The sequence below is a fragment of the Mycetomoellerius zeteki genome, unplaced genomic scaffold (genome assembly GCF_001594055.1).
Source record: "Mycetomoellerius zeteki isolate Tzet28-1 unplaced genomic scaffold, Tzet1.0 scaffold149, whole genome shotgun sequence".
Taxonomy (NCBI): domain Eukaryota; kingdom Metazoa; phylum Arthropoda; class Insecta; order Hymenoptera; family Formicidae; genus Mycetomoellerius; species Mycetomoellerius zeteki.
In genome coordinates, this window is record NW_017256436.1 from 1,446,763 (window position 1) to 1,468,449 (window position 21,687).

The 21,687-nt window shown below is 36.9% G+C and overlaps 2 protein-coding genes across 9 annotated transcripts in view; one reads left to right on the forward strand and one right to left on the reverse strand.

The window, feature by feature from the left end:
• FucT6 (alpha-(1,6)-fucosyltransferase 8) overlaps nt 1-1,379 on the reverse strand; it is an 8,326-nt gene extending 6,947 nt beyond the window's left edge. The window contains exon 1 of the mRNA XM_018444244.1: nt 1,314-1,379. The gene's annotated coding sequence lies outside the window, so the exon portion shown is untranslated. The remainder of the gene's footprint in view (nt 1-1,313) is intronic.
• The window catches only part of pum (pumilio), an 84,069-nt gene continuing 63,746 nt past the window's right edge, over nt 1,365-21,687 (forward strand). For 5 of the 8 annotated variants that reach the window (XM_018444232.1, XM_018444233.1, XM_018444235.1 and 2 more), the window contains exons 1-5: nt 2,019-2,745; nt 3,584-3,805; nt 4,384-4,518; nt 4,629-4,748; nt 21,025-21,169. In XM_018444232.1, the coding sequence (XP_018299734.1) occupies nt 2,650-2,745; nt 3,584-3,805; nt 4,384-4,518; nt 4,629-4,748; nt 21,025-21,169 (718 nt within the window). In that variant the 5' untranslated portion in view covers nt 2,019-2,649. Of the gene's footprint in view, nt 1,406-1,658; nt 1,965-2,018; nt 2,746-3,583; nt 3,806-4,383; nt 4,519-4,628; nt 4,749-21,024; nt 21,170-21,687 lie in introns of those variants that run through there. The other 3 variants (XM_018444231.1, XM_018444228.1, XM_018444229.1) reach the window with 3 other exon arrangements.

Below are 21,687 nucleotides of genomic sequence, written 5' to 3' on the forward strand. Positions count from 1 at the left end.
ATTTTTTTTTTGCTCTAGGTGCTGTTCGGAGAATGTTATGATGTACGCAGATTCGCTCCTCGGAAAAAACACATGTTCCGTTTACCACTTGCCAAGACGCCATTTTGTATCAAAAGTTATAATAAAAATTTTTTTTATACCTCAAAACATGTATAATAAAGCCTCAAATTTCATTTTCCATGATCCATTGAATAGTTTCCAAGAAAAAAATTCCCAAAAAAACGTTCATTTTTCAGTGCGCCTGGGTAGTATAACCCCTTAAGTTCAGCCTTGAGGTGTCATGAACCAATCAGAGGACCGCATTAGCGTCTTAAGACGTTACTTAAGACGGTCTTGAAATAAGAATCGACTATGAATACCGGCCTCTGATTGGTTTGTGACTTCTTAAGAATGTACTTAAGACGGTCTTGAATATAAGATCTGACTATGAATACCGGCCTAAGGTCGGTATTTATAGACAGTTGTTATTTTAAGATCGTCTTAAGTAGTCTTAAAATGCTAATACGGCCCTTTGATTGGTTTATGACATCTTAAAACTACAAGGCGGTCTCAAATATAAGAATCGACTATGAATACCGGAGATGTCATAAATCGATTACAAAGTCATATTAGCATCTTAAAGCACTGCTTAAGATAGTCTCGAAATAAAAACCGACTACTGAATACTCCGATCAACATCTGGATCATTTTAGTATCGAATACGCGTGATCGACACCGCAAGATCAACGTTCAAAAGTTTCGCGCGCGGGCGGCCATTTTCTCCCTCCTCCCCTCTTCCGCCTCTGAGTAACAATAGTAATGGACGCATAACGACAGGTGGCGCCGTACGGTTCGCCTCTCCGTCGCGTTTCAGTAGCATAAAAATTGAATTTTCATCGCGGCCACGAAGGGAAGCCAAGCACGACGCGATTTTATACGATTTATCTTGATTTATCTCAGCAAGCTTGATGCATTATGTCGACGCAAATACGAGACGTTTAATTAAGGTAAACCGAAACAAAAGGATATCAAACGCGAGGAAGAATCCGCAATTCTTCAATCTAAACTGACGAGGGCGAAAAGAGGGAGGGGGAGGCTGTAAATCGCATAGGAGACGCGGTACATGCGAGCACGTTATTACGAGGCTAAAGCGAGACAGCATGACACATAGCATAGACGTCCGTCTTCCTTCACCCTCTCCCCCCTCTCCTCGCTACTCCGTCGCGCCAACGCCTCCCACCACGAAAATCGCGCACGCAGCATCCTTGCGCGCGAAACACGCGTACGCCGGTGGACGCACATCGTGTGTCTGTGGCTCGCGTGGCTGTACATACCTGTGAATAGTGTATTTTAAGCCTTAGTTTTAACGAAATGACCGTGTGAAGGAAGAAGACGTGTGAGGGAGAGTCGTGGAACGGAGAGTAACGTGAGTGCGACGTCGAGACGGGAGGAAAAGAAAGAAAGAGAGAGAGAAAGAAAGAGAGAGAGGGAAAGAGGGAGGCGCAGGCAGAGAAAGAGACGGTTGATCGCCGAACGATCCTCGTCGTCGAGAAGCGACTATGTCGACGACGAGATAAATGTTCACCGAGTTTCCAAGCTCGCTCTGCGAATCTTCTAGAACGATCGAGATCCCAGAGTCTCGAATTTTCTTCTCTCTCTCTCTCTCTCTCTCCCTCCCTCTTTCTTTCGCTCGCTCGCGTGTTCCGTCCATTTCCCCTGTCCTTCTCTCGTGTACGATCTGCCTCCCTTTCTCTCGCTCCCTCTCTCCTTTCTCGTGCACGCAGTTCTCGCTTGTTTCATCTTTCCTTCCTTCCCTCGACCGTTCGCGAATCGTGGTGTTGTCGTCGGTTCGGTCAGTTGGTGCGTGCGTCAGAACCGTCCTCGTCGCTTCAACCAAGGATCTCGCTCGGACGTGTACGAGCGAGCGAGCGAGCGAGTGAACGAAGCGATCCCGCGGTCATCGTGCGCGCCCGCCGTTCACGACGGTTTCCTTTGTGTTTTCTCTCTCTCCCCCCCCTCTCCCTCTCGCTCTCTCGCTCTCCTTCTCTCGCCCCTCTCTCTTTATCTTTCTCTCTCCCTCTCTCTGTCGCTCCATATCCGGCGCACACCAGGCACACACAGTGTTGTCAAAAATCCGGCAGCAGCGCGCCGGAGCTGCACGCAGCTGCCATTGCTGTAACTGTCTGGTTTACGCTCGCAGCTCGGTAAATACGCTCCTCCGGTCTCTCTCGGGCTGATATCAGCGTGCCGCTCGTCATCATCGCCGTCATCGTCGCCGCCGCCACCGCCACCGCCGCCGCCGCTGTCGTCGCCGCTGTCGCAACCGCAACGGCAATCTCAACCGCAGCCGCCTCGTCACCGTCACCGTCGTCGCTGCCGTCGTCGTAGTCGTCGTTGTCGCCTTCGTCATTGTCCTCGTCCTCGTTCTCGTCGTCGTGGAAACGGTTGGTGAGGATGTGCCGCCGTTAACAACCACGCGTCTACGGAACATGTTCGCGCAACGGCCGTAGCAAGCGGCAATCTCCACGGCACCTCGCCAGACGCCGCCGGCTCTCTCCGTGCGAGAGCTAACCTTTACAGAGACCGAGGGTGCACCTTTCCCCCAGCACGTTTGGCCGTACCGCGTTCGCCGTGCCCGGGGACAGCGGCGCGGCCTGACACCACGAGGACATGAAGTGGCTCGGCGCGAGCAGCGGAGGCGCCGGAGGCGAACCGGCATCCTCCATGCAGCTGCATCACACCTCCGCCAACGGCCACATACCCACGGTACTACCTCCGCTTATTTTCTCTTTCTCTTTTTTTTTCTCTCCCATTTGTCTCCTCGTCGTTCGCGATCGGCTTCCTCGATACGAGGGAATACGCCGACCACGAATCGAGTGACTACAATTGTGGCGCATGAGACGCCATAACCTCGACGAGTAGCCCTGCTGAGAATATGAGTATTTGCTAATGTCAGCATGAGTGTTAAAGTGTCGATGGGAACGTTGATTCGGTCCTGTCTTGCTGCGCGAGAGGAATGTGCCGAGTGGCTCAAATACAAAGTGATCGTGTGAAAATAATGTATCTGATATATTCTCCGAACTAGAAATGCTAGAAGCAAGAATGAGGAAAAATTGCCATTTGTTTCAATATATGTTTAGCTATTAATAACGTTCAAGTTATAAACGATTGAAAAAAAAGAGGAGTTAAGTTGACGAACTAAAGGTCCGTTTCTTATTCCTGCACTAGAATGCACTAGAACTTTTTTTTTGCTTTTACCAAATATGAAACATATACTTGTCTCACTTTAAGTTCCAAAAGTGTACACTACAGTTCAGCTACAGAAAACAGACCCTAAATCTTGATTAGTTAAATTCGGCTGAATAAAGTAAAGATCCATGTATAAAGATAGTTGAATTACAGTGACGTTTGACGTAGCTTTAATTTGAATTTTTAAGGTAATATTTGATAATTTACAAAAATTATATTTAAAAATACAAGCGTAACCAAATTTTGCTGAGACAACCACTGAAGTTTAATATTTAGGTTACAGTTGTATATTATCTTTTTAAATTTTATAAATGTACCATGACATTGTCGATTATTGATATGTATGATTTATTAGGATACGGAACAGTGTGGGCAAGTTATGGCTGGTGGCGATAATATGCGAATCCAACCTGGCCAGACTCATCAGATGGGAGTTAGCAGAGCTCAAGACGACGCTATGGTTGGTTATGTGTTTCAACGACCTACAGAGCCAGAATTTAACACCCAATCTTCGACTTTCCAAGCAAAGCAAGCTCCAAGAGCTTGGGCATTGGCAGATGACGTTATTGTTGATAATGTATGTATGACAAAGTACAACGTTAATTGATTAGATGATCTATTGATTTTATCTTTGTTCAGCCATTATTTTCATAGAAGTTTATTTTTAAAATTATTGTTTAGAAGTTTGTTTTTTAAAAAATAATACGATATTGCGATTTATTTATTCCTAATTATGATCAAAAATTCATATGTTTTGTTTCATTAAAGTGGAATATTTTCTGGACTTGGGCCGTCTCTGTATTTACGACATTTAAGAATTTTCTAAGAAATCTATATAAATTTTCCTAAGAATCTTTGTATATATTCGGGATGTTAAGTTCAGTAATATATTTCATTTTGATAAATATAAAGCCTGTGAAACATGAATTTTTAATGACATGCAACTTTTCAATGATAGTTTTGAGCTATTTAACCTGAAATATGTATCTATTTTATTTTATATATCTCCACTATATATCTAAAGAAAATGTTCAGACAATGAAACCTATTCATTTAGTATTACAATATAGTTGTAATTTGTATGTATATATATTGCCTTGATGCAGAGATGTACGGTGGTAATAAATTATACAATCGAAATAATTTGTTTTACAGAATCAAGAAAAATGGAAATATTCTATGACTAAGCTTGGTGTACCTCAACAAAGTCAATCTCAACAACTGGGATTGACTATGAACAATGTACATTTGAGTAATGTACCTTATGAGATACATCCTATGCAATTAAAAGTAAGTAAAAACATCAACGATTATATTTTATACATGATTGTTAAGTTATTCTAAATAATCATAAATATTTTTCTATACACTCATACAAATCTTTTACATTCTACTTCTAGAGTGGTGCGCCTGGTGCAGAACATTTGGTATATCTAAACAATCAGATGACTGCTCAACAACAAGTCGCTCTCTTTCATCACCAACAGCAGCAGCAGCAACAACAATTCAGAAATGGACAGGTAAGTTTTTCCATATAATAAAAAATTGCATTGAAAGCTATTGATTATTACACATAAAACCGTATTACGCGCAATAAAGAAAAGTACAGTAGCTAGGCTACTTGCTTTATACAAACTTCTTGCTTTATACGAAAATTAATAGATACAACATATTTAATTATAATTAAACAGAAGAATATTTAAAAAAACTTCTGTTTTATACAATTATTAATGTCTAACGTAGATTATGAATAATTGAAGATCCGAAATCAACATACAATTTCGTTACGAATTATCTGATTAATATGAAATTATAACATATTATGATTTACATAAAAATTTCATACATAATTAATCTAAATACGTTATATCTTTCAATTGAAGGAGTTCAACAATTTCATTTAATAACGGACCTTGTACGATGGACTTAAATACTGTAGGCTTTTGCTAAAACTGTGTCAGGGTTAAAACTCTGACAGATTATAAGTGAATTTTTATTTTATTTCATTTTTAATGACCTTTGTTGTTCGTATTTCAAATTTGTAATGAAAATGGAAGATATTGAAAAATATCGCGACAAATTTTTTTTACTTTACTCATTATATCATAAATAATTAATATCGAGTATAGCATAGCATTTTATTATACGTTGTTTGTGAATTTACGTGTGGATCACATAACAAGTTTTTATATCAAATATCAAAATATTTAAATATGATTACGTAGCTCTTGTAATCTCTCGTCAACAAAATATAAAATTACATGGTAATTTCAAATTCGTTTGATTGTAGTGAGCATAGTGATTTGCTCTATTTATGTTAACAAAACAAAATTTCGATCAGCGATTTAATTCAGCGTTATTATTTGAGATATTCATAAAAAATTGGAGAAAAAAGTCCAGTTGTTTAATTGGCAAATTTGTCAAATGAACATATTACTCTATTTGAATATGATTATACATTAATCATATTCAATCATGTTATATTTAATATTATTGATACGAATATGTTATGGGTCAATTAGGCTAATTAATGATCATCATGTGTAACCATGATACTGCAGTATTTTTCAATACAAAGTAATTACGAAATTTAAAAGAAATGATGCATTTCAATGATTATTAAAACATTGAAAGCAATGAGCAGTTAAAAAATATTAAGCCGTTACATTATCTCTGTATCACAAAAGTGATCAAGCCATGATGTTTTAAAAAAATTACTTATAATTGAAATAATTATTTTCGTAATATAAAACAACGTCAGACAACAATATTGGCTCCCAATCTAAATGCGTTTACGTGTCTTTTCTGAATAATGCGAGGAAAGCGAATCACTTAACTTATGAAAAAATCCTCCATCACTTTTGATATTACATGTCTCATATTCTATTTACCATATCGAATTATATTTCGCTTCGTATAAAATATAAATGTGCAGCGAGAATAACGTCATCGTTGTATAAATGTGTGAAAAATTATATACAATTCAGAATAGGAAGTGAAAGATTACACACACATACACATCGTTGTTTTACACATCTCCATGATTGAATTTAATGCAGTTTAAGATAAACTATTGATGGACTTCTGTAAAATTTATATTAGTAACAATTAATACTTTAATGGAATATAAAAGCAGTATTAATTGATCAATAACGTTTGATTTCTTACTTAGACAGTACATTTTTTTTTAGAAATGTTTTATGGTATAAATTCGTTTAATTTTTACTTTTTTTAAATTTTAATCAAAATCGAAATAATCTAAATTATTTGTGTGCGATAGAAATTAATTGAAGTATATTTATGTGTTAATGATACATTATTGTTTATTATTAATAGCATTGTGCCATTTAAATATGTATTAAATGTTCACCAACAGATTATCTTTCATTACTCTATTCCATAATTTGCTTTGAAAAGTGATATAAAACAAAAGAAAAAGGTATTGAAATTTTTAAAAGACTTTTTGAGCTACGCATTTATATCTTCTTTTACATCTCCAATCTATAAATATGCTCTCGATTTATTTATGGAAGTGCAAAAATATATGGAGCAATTCTCATCTTTGTTCTTTTTGTCCGTTGTGTTTCTCGAATACAAAATAGATTTACAAAGCGTTGGGATAAAGAAATAAAAAATCAGTAGGTTTATTTTTGGATATTTTTTAAACATTACACAATTCTATCGTTTCTGATCGGTCGCGTTTTTTATCTCGGATCTGCGATGCTATATATGAGATGGATCATGTTTTCGCGATTAATCGGCGGCAACGCAAAGCTCCCTCGTCTCGCGTTTCTCGTCCAAGAGATACGCTGTATTATTTATTATTGGATTTGTATCGTTGCGCGACATGCGGTAAGGATAGCCGCGGAGGTTCCGTTCGCTTCTGCGCTCGCTGGACGAGACGGCGGCGTGTCCGACGGATTGGCGGAGCGACCGCCAGGGGCGCCTCACTCGGGAGCGTCGTTCTTTGTTTCGGTTTCGGAGCGCAGTCTCCGTCCGACGAAGCGCAGAGCCCGGCTGACGAAAATTCGTGGCGCGCGGCAACGAGAGAGCGGAGCGAGAGGGACGGAACGACGGGAGCCGACCAAGAGACGCCTGTCCCCAGAGCTCGGCCCCCTGGGTGGACGGCGCGTCTCCGCGCGGAAAGGAATGCTCCTTGAACGGGACCGCATTGCCGCGATAACAATCGAATCGCTCCCTCTGTAAATAAGCGGCACGGCCGAGTATTCGTGAGTGAGTGTGCAAAGTGTGCGCGAGAGGAGAAAGGAGAGGGTGAGGAAAGAATCGCGGATTAAGCGTCACGGGAGAAGAAGAGGAAGAGGAGAAGAAGGAGGAGGAGGTGATGGTGGTGGTGGTGGTGGTGGTGGTGATATCGGAAGTGTCGAAGTGACGAAGGGCGCGCACGTATGACAGCGGGAATTGTTTCGACGCTTTTCCGCCTTCTTCCTTCCGTCTCTCTTCTTTCGCTGTCTCTTTCTCTCTCCTCGTCGTCTAGTCGCGTCGAGAGAGGTGCGTACGCGAGGTGGTGATACTGTGACTTTCTCTCTTCATCTCTCTCTCTCTCTCTCCCCCCGGTGTCGCACGCGCGTTTGCGCCGCGATTCGCATTGTTTGACCGGCGGTGATACAACATTGCTCGCACGCGGTTCTGCTCCGATCCGCTGCGCGACAGAGAAAGAAAGTAGAAAGAAAGGAAGGAAGGAAAGAAGAAAGAGTGAGAGAGAGGAAGGAAGGATCAGCATCGACGACGATTGAACGTCGTATACGAGCAATCGCGTGGAGGATCGAAGAGACGAGACGAGACGAAAACGCGAGACGACGGCGCTGCGGGGGTGGGGTAGCTGTGCCGCCACCGACATATCCGTGCGATTCGTTCGTCCGTGTGGTTGTCGTCGTCGATCGCCGCCGCCGCCGCCGCCTTTGGTGTTCAGCGCGCCGCGACGGGGGTTGCCGACACCGCCGCTGTCGCTGTCGTATCACCATCGATTGCCGGCCACCGATCCGCCGGGCACAACAGTAGTGCGCGTGTAGTGACAACGACGACGTGGAGTACCGGGGGGAGGTGGAGGAGGAGAAAAAAGTGCCGCCGCGTGTCACCCGCGAGTTTTCCGTATTACGCGTTGCCGTCAGTGTATTACCACGGGGTTAACGGTGAATCTCTCGGAGGTGACGCACCGCGCCGACGACGCCGCCGCTGCCACCACCGCCGCCGCCGTCGTCGCCGCCGCCACCACCGCCACAGCCGCGACCTTGGAGACAGTGGAGAGTTTCGGAATCGGTTACGGCCAGGGAGCGGGCGAGAGCACAGGCAACTGGATGAAACCGCCGGGGAATCTCTTTCTCTACCCTACGCTAGACATGAAGGATCTGACGGGATCCGTGGAGGACATGGTATTATTATTATTATCATCATCATCATCACATCATCATCATCACATTACTCGTTATTCTACCATCGTCGTCGTCGTCGCGCCGGACTGCGCGGGCGACTCGACGTCGTGTGGCACTTCGAAACCGCGCCCGCCTCGTCGCGACGCGCCAGGCCGCTCCGCGCCGTGGCGTCGTGTCGCTTGGCCAGGCTAACTTGGCCTAGCCTAGAGACGCTATGACACGGAGTCTGACGAGAGATTTTATTAAAATCCTACTAGAGAGAAAGAGATATATATATATATATATATATATATGTATGTATACTTTCTCCTTGTACATATATTATCTCACTCCACCTCGTACTGTTTTATTCTAATTAAAGTTATAAAGTGAGACAGTATGAGTTAAAGTGAGACGGTATTATATAGAATGTATATATATCAGTTTCTCTCTCGTAGGATTTTGACAGTAGCTCGTGGCCAGACTCTGATACAAGGTCTCTACCCTAGCCTAGCCTAGCCTGCCTTCGTGTTTTATAGCCTCCGGCTGACGATTTATAGGTTATGTTCAACGTACGGACAACGAACGCGACGTACTCGGCGTACTCTTTGTGCGCGTCCGCGTAGATCCGTTCCTCTCGCCCGCATCTTCTTTGTTCCCGATTCTTCTCTTCCGTTATTTTTTCACCGACAATTCGACCGTACACTTGCCTCTCGTCCCGAGAAACGTAGCGTGGCGATGAACGCGTGTAGCGTCGCGTGTTTACGTTCGATCTTATTAGCTCATTATGTGATTGACGAAAATGTTATTTTCCGATCGATTCAATGTATGTCTAGTCATGGAATCTACTCTTCTTGATGATACCTTTATATTTATGAAATATAGTACGGACGTAATGTTTATAAATATTGGAACAGAAAGAAAAAGAATTGTGTATATTAACGTAAACCTATTGTGGATAATATGATTAAAACGCAGATGATTATTATTATTATTATTATTATTATAACATAAATATTCTACATAATTTTTTAACTTGTGTGAAAAGATTTTATTTCAGTGGAACTACTCTTTTGTTTTTTTCCACAATGCATGTAGCTTATTCTTGTAGTGCTACGTTTCGTTTCGTTTCCTGAACATTCTAAAAAAATCAAGAATTTTTCGTAGAAGAGAATGAGAAGGGAACTTCAGTAAATTACTGACATTGAGAGATGTATGTAAGAAAATGTAAGATAGTAGAGCTTTAATGTTTTAATGTTTACCGTGCATAATTTCGAAAGTGAAAGTAAAAATGTAGAAAAGCGAACAGTAAGTAATAGTAAAGAATAAGAACACACAAATGGCAAAATATGGTTACGTATACACTTGTAATTAATTATTGACTGTGTATTAATCTATTGATTTTGCTAATATTGAAAATGCCAATTATAATGCATTATTATTATACTGATGCTATTAATATTTGTTGTTATTGATAATTACTAACAATATCGAATTATTCTCCTGATAGCACGACAGTGGCGATATTTAGCAAATATAGAATTTTAATAGTTTAAAGTTTAAAGATAAATATGGAATTATAGTTTGGAAATAAAATATAGAATTGTGGAAATCACTTAAAAGTAAATGTAGAATAATGAAACAGCGCAACAAAAAATATTAAAAATATTCAAAATATTAGAATAAAAGAATACAAGAGAATTAAAAGAGTACAAGGATTCGACTATATTTTAAGAAACAAAGTCTGACTACAAACTTAAAATTACAAACATTTAAGATTAGTCAAAACTATTTTTCAGAGTTATTCATATTACCAATGTTCTCATATTCCATTAACCTTGTAATTTATTAAATAGCTAGTGACAGTGTTACCTAATAATATTACCTTATAACTACGAAGGTCATTAGAAAGCCAAGCATATATAAATTTTTTTCTTTTTTCCTTTATTTTTCGTATTTATTCCAAAATTATTTCGTTGCTACTTTCATGGCATAAATATGCTACTCTTATTATTTCATACACAATTATTTATAGTTATTCTACATTGTGATTCATGAAAATTATTTGAAAACAGAATATAGAATATATTGATTATATAAACAAATTGAACACCCATTTATATATATATTTTTAAAAAGCTAAAAATAAAAATAAACAGTTATTCATAACGTGACAACATTCTTTGCATAAAATTCTTGCGTAAGAAAACGTTTTTCTGAAAATGCGGCGTTTATTTACAAGTTAAATACGCTGACCCTTAAATAAAGAACGTATTGTGGCCGAATATGGGTAGATATGGATGGCTAAACATCCGTAAAAGTAGAATTCTTAAAATATCTTTCACATCGCTCTTTGAAATTTTTAATTTTTGTCTTTGTAACTAAATTAGTGAAGTTATTTTTATACATTTACAATTTTATACATTTTAGAGATTAAAAAAAGGTCGCGAGATGTTGAGGTATTTAAAAATGGATCGCGTTTTTAAATAGCTTATGGATATTTTTGAATTTAAACGCTGATATAAGGAGAAACGAGACATAACCAATATCCATGCAGGATCAAATATACAATATTGCTGGCCGCACATGTCTATACGAATGACGAACAACAACTGGAGGAGGATATCGATTTACTTGATCTGCTGATCTTCGTGTTACTCCGAGACATAGTCCGATTTCACTTACTCTGATCATTTATAATATGTTATCTGCCGTGACTTTTAAGTCGCGCATATTATAGGCTAAATGTCAAATCCATTATTGATAACGTCTTCTGAATGAATCATATGAGGTGAATCACCCGAAACGAGACACTCAAGTATTCGCGTATACTTATTCTTGAATTTTATGAAAAATTTAAAGAAAATAATTTAAATAACCTTTCAGAAAACGCGAGTAGGAAACGAGCTTAATTCTTTCTCTTTCATGTTCGTTTTTCTCGGAATTATCGGATTATTAATATCTCCATTTTCAACGGAAATACGTACTTCTATCTTCTGTATATTGCAATTAATATAAACTGTATATTAAATTATATTAAATGCGATTAATATCGAGTATCCTGCATCTTAGATTGAATAATTTCATTCTAATCTCTATCGGAGAACAAAGAGAAAATAGACACGTGCATAGACGAGTGAAGAATGAAGTAAAAGTTACGACGAGATGGAAGATACTTGTATTCCGAGATATTCCGAGACGAACTTTCTTTCTGACGTAGTTGGTGTTACTGATGGAGGTTCGTTACGACGTCAGACAGTTGTTACTGACAGTTACGCAGTCAGCTGTTACGTCGCGCGAAAAGAGAAATTTACGTCTGATAAACATTACACAAGATCACTATTACTCTCTGATTACGTTGTTTCATAATCGTTTCCTCATTTTATCTGGGACAGTAGACCGAAAGGAATCTGAGTCATCGAGGCTCGTCGCATACATATTTCGGGTGGGTAGTTACGATTAAAATTGTGAAACGTAAGGTGGTACTTCGAGCTGTTTGAAATGTCGAAATAACAAAGTTTTCCGTGTAAGAGCCATGACAGAGAAATTTAGTACAATAGCAAGACGTAAGCAGTGAGAAAATCAACATATTGGATTTGCTACTGCTTACGTTATGGCCTTAATGGGCTTTCTACAATAAACCATTATCTAAGGCTTAAGTCGTAAGAAATTGACCAGTCATAGTCGATTATTTGTCTTAATCTTTTTTTCTCTATAGTAGAAAACTCATAAGTCACACTAGCGATTGCGCAGTTGTAACTAGCGATTGGTGATTACTTTTCAACTAATCAGAGCAAAATAATGACCGGTTGCTTTGCTCTAATTGATTGAAAAGTAGTCGTCAGTCGCCATTCATAATCACACAAAAACTTCAGTTTATATTGTTGATCAATTCGCTTACTATTTATGTTTTAAACTGTTTAAGTTTTCTTGTGTGTCATGTTTTATAAATTTATATCTACAGCTGTACTTTTTCAAATGCTTTGGACTTTAAATCTTTGGTTTGTTTTCTGTTCCTGCACTAAACTGCACTAGAACTCTTTTTCTCGCTTTCGAGAAACATCAAGCAACATATATACCTATCTCACTTTAATTTCCAAAAATGTACATTAGTTCAGTCACAGAAAGCAGACCTTAAATCTTAAAACAAACGCGAAAGTTTCAAAACAATTGCAAACAGAAATGCTAATAGTTTTATAAATAATTGCAAATAAAGTGAATCAAATATCACGGTTTTATAAATATAATCTCATATCTCATTTATTTTTGTATAACTTTTACGAAAAAAATCATTTAAGTGAGTGTGAAAAAATGTAGTTTTCTGCAAAAAATATATTCATCGAACGTTTTGTTTTCGCTTTGAAAGAAACGAATTATTTTTATGCGTCGTTTCTCCCGTTGAAATTCCGCTTAAATTCTCCCCAACTCTAAATTTTCGCGAAAATTCATGGTACCTCTGAGGGTGCTTCCGTGTGATCGTGCGAAAAGGTTCGTTTATCGCGGAATAGACGCGTGTCAGTGAACTTTATGCGTAACAGTATCGGTAATCGATAGTTGGTGCGCCGAGTTGGAGTCTCGAAGTTCGGCGGCGAGAGAGACGAGTCGCGTGCTCATTATCGGCGCGAATTCAATGCACATGGGGCTCTTTGCTGACCGGTATACGTAGAGAGCATTCGCGGTGTTCGTTATCTACGCGTAAATTCTGTCATCCGGTATATTCCCCCCTTTTCATATTTACTTACTGCAGCGATCGAATTACGCGAACTTATCTATTTTTATGATGGACAATTTATTTCTAGAACATGAAACTTTACGTTATTTTTGTACGTCTTTAGTAATCCAATTTTAGTAGCATAAGTCAAAATTCTTATCTTTCTATTAATTGTGAATTATTTCTAGCACGATCGAACTTAACGCGATTATTGTTAGAATAATATTTTGATCTTAGAAACTACATTGTTATTAAAGATTTCTTACAGAGTTCTATGTTACGTCCGATAAACGTGTTGTTTGGCTTGGAAAAGAGACTGCTACTACTGAAAATTTATTAGCTTCAGTTCTCCTAAAGCTTCAATTCTTTTAAAAGCAACGCGTGATATAAATACAAACATTTCAGTCTGGGAAAATAGTAGAAAATGTCAATAATTTTACCAGAAAGAAGCGTAAGATCTTTTGTAATTTTATAGGATATAAGAAACTGAATATTATCATTTTCTAATAAGTCACTGCACAGAGAGAAAAATGTTTGGTATTTGTAACTATAATTATATATTACTATAATTATGATTATTACTGCTATAATAATAATAACAGTAACTATATATATAGTTCCAGCAACAAATGTTATAATTGGCAACCTAAAATGACTATAATTATAGTAAATGACTATAATTATAGTTGTTATAACCATAAAATAGTTGAAATTACCATAAAAATTATAGTCACTTGAATCATTTTTATGGTAATTTCAACTATTTTATGGTTATAACAACTATAATTATAGTCATTTTAGGTTGGCAATTATAACATTTGTTGCTGGAGCTATATATATAGTTACTGTTATTATTATTATAGCAGTAATAATCATAATTATAGTAATATATAATTATAGTTACAAATACCAAACATTTTTCTCTCTGTGTGGCTCATTTAAAATAAGAATACGTAATATAAATACATTACATATTTTTAAATAGAACATCCGATGTTAATATAGACAGCATAACTAATTAAACTCAACTTTGTTTTATGAGTGAAGTTGATTTAATTTGAGCGGAAAAAATTACTTTATCCATGTCGTCAACTTTCCATCGCGACATAATACACCTTGCACGGTGACGGGCGAACGCGTATCCCTCGCGATAAGGTACGTACGATACGCACGACATCCTGTGCGTGCGTATTGACCCATAGAGCGCGGGACTCATCTTCTCTCGTCGTGCGACGGATTCCCCGCGGGTAGACTAGAGGACAGTGGCCGTGACCCGTGGCCGAGGGTACCGGGGAGAGGGGTCGGTGGCCCCGTGGCAGTTTAACGACGTCCACGCCGCGCCACACCGTCGAGGAGAACGTGGGAGTATGGCGAAGACCTGAAGGGGGACCGGGGTGAGCGAGAACGGTGCGAGTAGTGGTGGGACGAACCGGCGTGAGTCCGTCTGGTCTGGTCGTTGCCTGAATAGAGAGAGGATCGAATCGACACTTTAGCACATGGATATCTAACGTTCTTCCGTGCGTCATTCCGAAAGTTGAGATTAGAGTCCAGCTCGGCACACACAACGCACTGCCGCGTTAAAAGCCAAAATAAAGAGAGAACACCGTTGAAAATTACGTTCGGGAACTGTGGAGTCGTCGAGTTTCTAACTTTTACGCAGACGATTCTTCGTGTTTTGTGTCTTATATTTTCTTTTTCCGACTGTTTATTTATGCAGGAAATTTTAAAAATGAGTTTAAAATTTTAAAGGACACGTAATATTCGCAAATTGAACAAAAAATTTAATTGAGATCTAAATTGTTCGATTGGAAATTGGAGAAATAGACTGATTGGTGGGTCCAAAATTCCAGTCTCGATCTTTTCTCGTGCGTTTTAGTCTTTTCAAAATACATAAGAAATGTAAATTTTAAAAATATATGTATATCATACACAATAGAATACATTTTATTTCAATTTTTCCATTATTATTAAAAGTAGAAAAGGGTCAAGTGATAATGGAAGCTGATATTTTATGATTCCTTTTTTGCGATAGTACTTGTCGATAGGGGAACGATCGAGATCGATCACGTAATTTGAGAACGTAATTTAGATTCGCTGCCCGTTAAAGCTCCCTCATTATTTGCATGAACGTCATCTTGTCCACGTGTCCGTAATAACGCTATCTCTCTTTCCTCTATAGGATCGATCTCGCGGTTCCTCTCCGCTTAACATACGGATTGTTCTAGCGAGGTCACTTCCAATAGGACGACTAACCCCTCGTCTATTTGTTGCATAACAAAGCGTACAACGTGACACACGAGAGGTTGGTCGTTGTCACGTTCTGTAAAGTTAGAACATTCATTTTCAGAATTTCGATATAAGATAAAATTGTATATCTTATCAAAGTTTTAGAATTTTTGAGAAAAAAAAATTCCAACGATTAGATAAATAAAATATAGATCTTAAGATTATTAGAGAGATGCGTATTTAAAAAACTTGATGACAACTTTCGTGTTGCTTACTTTTCGATAAAATTAAAACTGCCCAACGCTATCTATAGAATTTAGAAAGATATTAGAATTAATCCTAATTCAATAAATAAATGAGGACTAGTCGTACAATGAAAATATAAAGTTGCCTCGTATCTTTGGATATCTTTTAATTGGTAGATCTTTTTTTTAAATGGTTTCAATAGCTATAGAATTATTTCAAAAAGAGCAGAACTCTATAATCACTTGTATACAAATGCTAAAATGGAATGCTGATTTTACAAAAGTTGTCATTGTAGCTTTATGTTTTCTTTTCCTTGTCATTCTTTTCTGGATTAAAATCAGGGTGGGTTAAAAAATATTACATTATCGTCATTCAAAAGATGGAGTAGACAACGAAGAAAAAAAGGAAAAAAGGGAAAGTGAGGTAGTATACCTACTACTGATGTAAATAAGTTTTTTAAGCAATCCATAAATCATAAGATGTTATTTCCTGGTCATATTCTTTGCTGGAAAAGTTATTTATATCGTTTATAAATGACTATTAGATTTTTCACGATTGTCACTTGTTCTGTATTTCATCCAACTCCCTGAATCTTCTTTAAATTTTAAAAAGTGAAAGGATTTCTTCTGAATCTTTTTCAAATTATATTACATATTTTGAGACATTATATTTCTCATCTTCCCCTATAAAATTATTTTTACTTTATTTTCAAGATATCTCAGATTGTAAGAAATTTAAAATTGCTTTTCGCGCGCGCGCGTCAGCAGATTTTGCCGGAAAACATAAAATTGAAGATATTTTCAAACTCGAATTTAGAGTACAATCTGAAAATTCTGATTAATATAAGGCAGAATTTTTTTCGACCGTGCAATCAATGAATCCTTTTTTTTATTGAGATATTATTTTGAATGACGCAAATCACTTTGCGCAAAACGGTCTTTATTCTTCGTTTATTTTGCTCTTTACCTTTTCACCCTATCCCTTTCTCTCTTTCTTTATATCCATCTCCCTCTCATTTGGTGCCATGCGTTTCTCTTCCCGACCTCCCTTTCTCTCTTTCCATTTGCGCTTAACGTACAAAAGCGTCTCTGGCGACCGTCGACGCGGTCGATACTCACGGCGTATCGCCCCCGAGGTTGACCGAGCTTCACCCTTACCCTTACCTTACCGAACCTTTAGACAGATCCACTACCTCGTTCCTCGCATCATTTCGCCGTAACGCACGATAGTTATTATTTTTCTGAAATTTAGAAAGGAATCGGAAACACTTGAAGAATAAAAAAAAAACAGGAAACTAGCAATAAGTGAAATTTTGTCAATTACAGGGAGGGGGGAGACTCGATTATTTTCTCCGATTTTCAAATTAATTCTTTGTATAATAATAAGAATTACACATACTACTCGGTCTCGTTTCTTTCTTTACAGAAAAAAACATTGGTTTCTCTAAGATTCAAATTTCTCAATCTTTCAGAATCCATTCGGAAATTCCAGATAAATCCATTAATGGGTTATAACGAATCATTTCCAATGTTCGTCAAAGTATTGCTCACATGTCGTTAACGGACTGCGTGTGGGAAGGACTTTAGAATATGCTGAAGATTATATAATTAAACGACGCATGTGAAAGTTAAAAAATTAAATGAAATAAAAAATAACTCCACATCAAAACCTATGTAGAATCTCGCAAACATAATAGTCGTTTTCGTCAAAAAATATCGAAATTCAACAATCCGTAAGATAGTTAATATTTAAAATGAATAGAATTAAAAATATAATTGAAACGGAAAAAGAGAATTTTGCCAATATACAAGATAAAAATTAAACAAACTTAAATAATTCGCATCTACGATTTAAGCAGGACGAACAAATAAGGATACAAGACAAATACTGACTGAATGAAGTGAACTTGATAAAGCGAAGCTATAGATTGTTGATAATCGTTAAATAAACTTTATGGAGACCTTCGATGTCTATGAATTCAAACTGTTTGTTTTTTGATAAGATTATCTTTTTGTTTACCTGTAGTATTTAATCTTTTAACTATTATTTCACATACATGTTATGAAAGACCTATTTTACCCGAAATCCATTAAATTTTTCAAAGGAAATATAGACTAACTAGTAAAAATGATAAGAGAAACAAAAATAAATGTAACTGTAACGATTAATTATTTTTTTGCATATTTATTTTTTTATAAAAGTTTGCAGAAAAATATGTGAAGACTTTTAAAAAATATCAAAGCCTTTTTATGTGTGCGTGTGCTCGCGCGCATGTGTGTGTGTGTGTGTATTTAAAAAAAAGGGATGAATATTTTGAAAGAATTTATTAATCTGGTCTGTTAAGCAAGACCAGATTATTTTACTTAGATCAGTGAATCTGCTGCTAATAGTATTGCTCAATGACAAGGCCAAAAAGGAGATTCGCTTTCGAACTCATTGGCACACCAGTCGCTATCACTCTTTTTAGACACTCTTTTCTCTCGTGGGACATCCGACCGGTTTCCAGACTCGCAATAACACGTCCGAGTTCACTGTATTCGCATATTGCCATTGATTCGTCTTTAATTTAATTGAAATAATCGATTATTGTGGAAGTAATTTAGCCTAGTATCAGAAAGTTACAAAAAATGAAACTTCGGAATATTTTGTTCGACTAATGATTTTTCCGGACAATTTGTCATTTACATCTTTGACAATGAATGATGATAAAGTTATTTGTTACATGAGAAGAATTGATTTGGAATCTTATAGTCTGTGAAATCTAATTTACTGCAAATAGTTTCAAATGAACTATTTTATAGACGTGATAATATAGACGTGACATTTTATGTATAGTTTTTAATTCAATTTTTTTCAAGAGATGTAAAGTTTTAATAAAAAAAAATTTTTTTATTTTTCAACTCTATAATTTAGTTTAATTTACATTTTTGTTTAATTCATAATTTTGTTTAATTTACATTTAATTAACTTTATTTTAGATTGTATTGCTATTATATTATTATAAATGTTATTTATAATCGTCAAATAAATATATAGATGTGATTTATAACAAAAAAATATAGGCCCTTTTAATCTCTGCATTACTAAAATACATTTAATACTTTTATTACTTATTTATACTAAATTTAATTCCATTTCTCCAGTTAAATACTAGATTAGTTTAGATGGAGAGATAATTACTTGTCTGTATTTTTATAGATTGTAGTAATGGCTATAAAAAAAATATGCAGAACGTATCCGCGTGAACACAGTTACTATATGTATTATTATAATTTTACAATTAAAATATGTATTGAAATATATATATTTTCTAACTCCATAAGATTTTTTTATGTAAATGGCATTCATTATTACTCCAATTTTTCAGTTTTATTTGAGTGCAAATTCCTCAAATTCCGTTGTATTAAATAGTAAAATTTACATTTTTTTATCGTGTCTGTGAATTTTCATCCTATCATCTGCATATTTTCCATTGTAGCGTAATTAAAAAAAATATAAAAAAATTTTACAAAGCATGTATTGAAACGAATAAATAAATATACATATATATCATTTTAATTTATAGAATTTTAATTCATAATAAAAAATATAACGATAAATTTATGGATTTCATGTTTTTTTTCCACGCGTCTCTAGATTCCGAAATCGTGAAATATTTTTCTAGGAAAAAGAGAAAAAGGTGATGTCCTGTGAATTCATTTGTGAAGAAATTAATTCTTCACGGTGTTTTTTCGGAATCGAGTTCAGTTTCTGTTATTTCTGCTTTATAAATTCCAGTCGTTTGCGAGAGACGGAGTACTCTGTAAATTGCGAAAATTAAAATGGTACGGTTTCTACGACTGTAAGAGGAACGATGCATCGTGACTTTGAACTCGCTGTCGCATTATGCGTTCGGTGCACTCGTGTCCTGCGATCCGCGAGCGCTAGCCCCTGTCCTCACTTCCCCGCAGAGGTTACGTCACTAGCATTCAGTTAGGCGAGGTCGGGATCAGTGCAACGCGCGGGCTCCAGGTCACGATTCGCCTTTATCCACTTTAGAGTCGAACACTCACGGTTAAGTTGATATCTCGGAAACCGAACCTATAATTTGAACGTCAGGTTTGGGAGAGCTCAAACATTTTACGTCAGAGAGAATATCTTATCTATATTGAAAAAAATATTAGACATATGTGGATGCATGTATCTCACACGGAAATTTTTTTATCTTAGAAAAATTTTTTAATATTAATACATACATATACTGGAAAAAAAGAGTTTGGTAATAGCTATCAAATGTTGAATGAAATAATTCCAATTAAATGTCAGGTTAATATAACAACAAATATTTTTGTTCTCTTCTAAATATTTAGTAAGTATTACAAAACATATTACCAATTGTTTGATAATACTAATTATTTGAAAAAGTGAAATTATATTTTGTTATTTAACCGAACATTTTGATTGGAATTTCACTCAACGTTTGATAGCTATTATCAAATGCTTATAAAGAATAAACGAATATAGAAAGTTTAATAAATTCTTGATAAATGAATTTGAAGACGATGAAAATATTTGTTTACTTTTTAAAGCACGATGCGCAGAAGAAAGCGTTTACTTAATTTATTCTTTCTAACGTTATAATTCAATATGTGGAGAAATTAAAAATCCATGGAATTTATTTTTTCTTTGATAGTATAAAGAGCTAGCCGCAAAATTAAACAAAAGTCTAACACACATAATGGTGATGTGCATTGAAATTGTTCTCTTACAAATCTTTTAGTTTTCACGAATTTTATTCTTATAGAAACGTATGGACTTATCATTCGTAAATGATACCTTGACAACTGCGTCAACAGGAGGTATCGATTTGAAGCGACATCTGTCCCTGAAACATTATCCCCGTTCCGAAATATACAGCGTAAATATATATTTTCAAGAACAGAGCTACATTAACGTGTGTGCGCGCGTGCACGATGGGTCAGTGGGACGCGATGTTAATTACATCGCACTTATCACGGAAGCAGAATTTCGCTGATGCGTTACTAGACTGAGTACTGCATTATTACGAAACCGTTAATCTTGTTGGGAACTTTTAATTTTCTAATGTAAGTGATGCGCTTCCTCGTATCCCTTTATGCAGCAGAGGGAGGAAGATGAGAGATAGATAGAGAGAGAACTCTTGGGAGTTTCGTGTCAACATACACGTTTCAGCGTGTTCACTGACCTCCAGAGGCTCACGACCTGTTCTGTTTTTTCATGTTTCAGATCGCTCCCTCGACAAAAAAGCTCTGGGGCGTGGACGAGGGTGGCTCCAAGGACGAAGGGGGTGTAAAAGGCGGTGGGACCCTGCTTCACCTGGGCGACCACCCGACCACCATGTGGCGGGATTCCACCTGGAGTACGACGTCAGGTACAATTTGCGTGCAATCACATTGCCGATGCGTCGTCCGTTAGTGGGATTTCGATCGACACAGACGACGGAAGTGCTTACGAAGCTCGAGCATAGTCGAGTAGAGTAATCGAAACCGTTTGGTTAAGCACAAGGGCCGCAAACAGCCGACGCGGAACGCCTACGCTGGTTACATCCGAGTACACAGCACCGTTGATGCAATAGCGCGCTATTAAGTTGTTTTTAGTAACAATGATGATAATTTCGAATAATTTCCATGCTGTCCTACAGCACGATATTTCTTTTTCACGTGTTACTTGCTCCTAGTAGCATTAATGATTAAAAAATCGGGAGATCCGAGTTCGAATTTCCAGCTGAGGTAATATTTTTCGCAATAAATTATTCGCAGTTTTTCAGATTCTTGTTAGCATCAAATTAATATTCTTATATGATATTTGTTAGCATCAATATTAAATTGCTTGGCAATTTAATTATTGATGCTAATAAATTATATAATATTACTACTCCAATTCTGTTCA